The sequence below is a fragment of the Hyperolius riggenbachi genome, chromosome 4, assembly GCF_040937935.1.
Source record: "Hyperolius riggenbachi isolate aHypRig1 chromosome 4, aHypRig1.pri, whole genome shotgun sequence".
Lineage (NCBI taxonomy): Eukaryota > Metazoa > Chordata > Amphibia > Anura > Hyperoliidae > Hyperolius > Hyperolius riggenbachi.
In genome coordinates, this window is record NC_090649.1 from 424,337,783 (window position 1) to 424,340,360 (window position 2,578).

Here is a 2,578-nt window from a genome sequence, read left to right on the forward strand (position 1 = left end):
CTCTAGTAAGGCCACATTTGGAATATGGAATTTTTCTACCAGGTAGAGTTTACCGGAGACATCAAGTTCTGGGTGGGGAGACCCTTTAGAAGGGCCGCCTTTTAGCATTCCTCCTATTTCTGCTTCTCCTGATGGATAACATGACACAACACTACTACTATGACATGGCAGCAATGACACTTCTCACTACACACTTGGTTTCTGGAACCTTTTATTTTTTGTATATTTTTGCTTAAATATAACATAACGTCCTTCTCTGTGTGGTAGATGGATCTGGGAAACTTTTATTGCTTCTGCATGTCCCTCCATCTGCGGCTGACAAAGTTGAAGCCGCTGAACAGCTTTTGCTGCTGTTCTGAGAGGCATCTCCTGGCATCTGTGGGCGGCACAAGCTCATCTATATCGATGCTGTTTGGCGTCTCTGGGAGCTGCAAAGAGAAAAACACATTAACACGGTCATTGGCAAATTCTTTTCTAGCTCACTACAATTTCCCACCACTAGGGATGGCTCTGCTTCTGCCTAGGAGAACTTACGGAGAAGCATGTGATCAGTTTGATCACCTGATAGATTTGTAAGGTTCTGCTTTGGTGTGATGACTTCCTGGTTTAACACATGATCATGACCAGCAAATCAGAGCTTTACAAAGCCGCCAGCTGATCAAACTGATCGCATGCTTCTCCATGATTTCTTCCTAGGCAAGAACATCCCTACCCACCACATGGAGTATTTGTGGGTTTCCTCTGGACATTCCAGTTTCCTCCCACATCTCAAAAACATACTGATAAGTTCATTGGTTTCCTACTCAGAATTGTTACCCCAGTCTCTCGGAGCTGCAAAGACAAAAACACATTAACACGGTCATTGGCAAATTCTTTTCTAGCTCACTACAATTTCCCACCCCTAGGGATGGCTCTGCTTCTGCCTAGGAGAACTTACGGAGAAGCATGTGATAAGTTCATTGGTTTCCTACTCAGAATTGTCTCTGGGAGCTGCAAAGACAAAAACACATTAACACGGTCATTGGCAAATTCTTTTCTAGCTCACTACAATTTCCCACCACTAGGGATGGCTCTGCTTCTGCCTAGGAGAACTTACGGAGAAGCATGTGATCAGTTTGATCACCTGATAGATTTGTAAGGTTCTGCTTTGGTGTGATGACTTCCTGGTTTAACACATGATCATGACCAGCAAATCAGAGCTTTACAAAGCTGCCAGCTGATCAAACTGATCGCATGCTTCTCCATGATTTCTTCCTAGGCAAGAACATCCCTACCCACCACATGGAGTATTTGTGGGTTTCCTCTGGACATTCCAGTTTCCTCCCACATCTCAAAAACATACTGATAAGTTCATTGGTTTCCTACTCAGAATTGTCACCCCAGGAGAGATTTAGATTAAAGATAATTATAACATTATACAGAAGAAGATCGGTAGAAAGTAATATATTCACTTTAAGGCGCTCATATATTACTCAATGCTTCTGCTTGATTGACCATTCCATTTGACATTTTATCTGAACTGTGGAGAATTGCTTATTTTTTATTCTGCTTGAGCCAAGAAGATTGGCCAAAATGTAATCAAATCCACCAATTTACTCGATTGGGCAGGATGGAAAATATTGGTTAATCCTAAAGGAATTGGCAACAGTTCTCATGATTTTGATTGACACAGAATCGATTTTTGGATTCGGAGCCTGGAGGCACAGACATCCTTCTGATTGATTTGTGAAGGATAATCACTTAGGATCTTGCTTGCAATGTGTGTGGGCCTCTATTTAATCAACTTTTGATTAAACACATTGTTGATCGCCCAATAAAGTCAATCACATAATAGCTAGATGGAAAGTCGATTCATGTATGGGCAGCTTTAATTCCATGAATTGTTTGATGTTCTCAGTAAAGTGCTGCAGAAAATGTCAGCTCTATAGAAGTGTATAATAATTACAGCAGTATTACTGCTGGGGTATTCGTGTACTTACATGCTTCACCACAACTGGAGAGGGGGTGACTCCTGCCTCCATCTCCTTCCAGTTGATTTGCCTGAAGAAGGGGTGGCCACGGAGGTCACGCACACGCGCCTGACGCTTGACAGGGTCTGTGCATAGGAGCTGAGGAGGAAAAGAAATAGAGCATTAGTGTCAGAAATATAACACAACCTTTTCCTTGTATAATCTAAATAAAACAAATCTATTTACTTACTCGTTTTAGTAAGTCTACTAGATCTGGATCGGCATCTGCTGGGAAGCTGGGTTTGGAGCTGCACACGGCCTTGATCAGCTCTTCTTTGGTTCTGAACCGAAATGGGTGGCGTCCAAAAAACATCTCAAAGACTAAGATGCCATAAGAGAAAAGGTCCGCCATGCCGTTGTGCGAGTCTCTCTTCATGACCTGTGGAGAGAGGAAGAAGGGTAAGTGCATTGTGCACAGTTATGATGACAACGCTAGGGATGGCCCTGCCTAGCAGAACTCATGGAGAAGCATGTGATCAGTTTGATCAGGTGATAGATTTGTAACGTTCTGATTTGCTGTGATGACTTCCTGGTTTAACGCATGATCATGACCAGCAAACCAGAGCCTT

General features: G+C 42.8%; 1 protein-coding gene across 1 annotated transcript; it reads right to left on the bottom strand.

Moving 5' to 3' along the window:
* Positions 1 to 253: 253 nt before the first annotated feature.
* Positions 254 to 2,375, bottom strand: LOC137570916 (RAC family serine/threonine-protein kinase homolog). The gene is made up of 3 exons (XM_068279618.1): positions 2,200 to 2,375; positions 1,980 to 2,108; positions 254 to 428 (listed from the first exon to the last, which is right to left on the bottom strand). Exons 1-3 carry the CDS (start codon positions 2,359 to 2,361, stop codon positions 285 to 287), a joined length of 435 nt encoding a protein of 144 aa, XP_068135719.1. The 5' UTR covers positions 2,362 to 2,375; the 3' UTR covers positions 254 to 284.
* Positions 2,376 to 2,578: the final 203 nt, after the last annotated feature.

What these genes read in the sequence shown, in the direction of transcription:
- LOC137570916 (XM_068279618.1), bottom strand. Translation starts at nt 2,361, where the DNA reads ATGGCGGACCTTTTCTCTTATGGCATCTTAGTCTTTGAGATGTTTTTT. An exon ending in TAGTAGACTTACTAAAACGA is followed by an intron (nt 2,109 to 2,199) that starts GTAAGTAAATAG and finishes TTTCCTCCTCAG; the next exon opens with CTCCTATGCACAGACCCTGT. An exon ending in CTCCAGTTGTGGTGAAGCAT is followed by an intron (nt 429 to 1,979) that starts GTAAGTACACGA and finishes TTCTCTTTGCAG; the next exon opens with CTCCCAGAGACGCCAAACAG.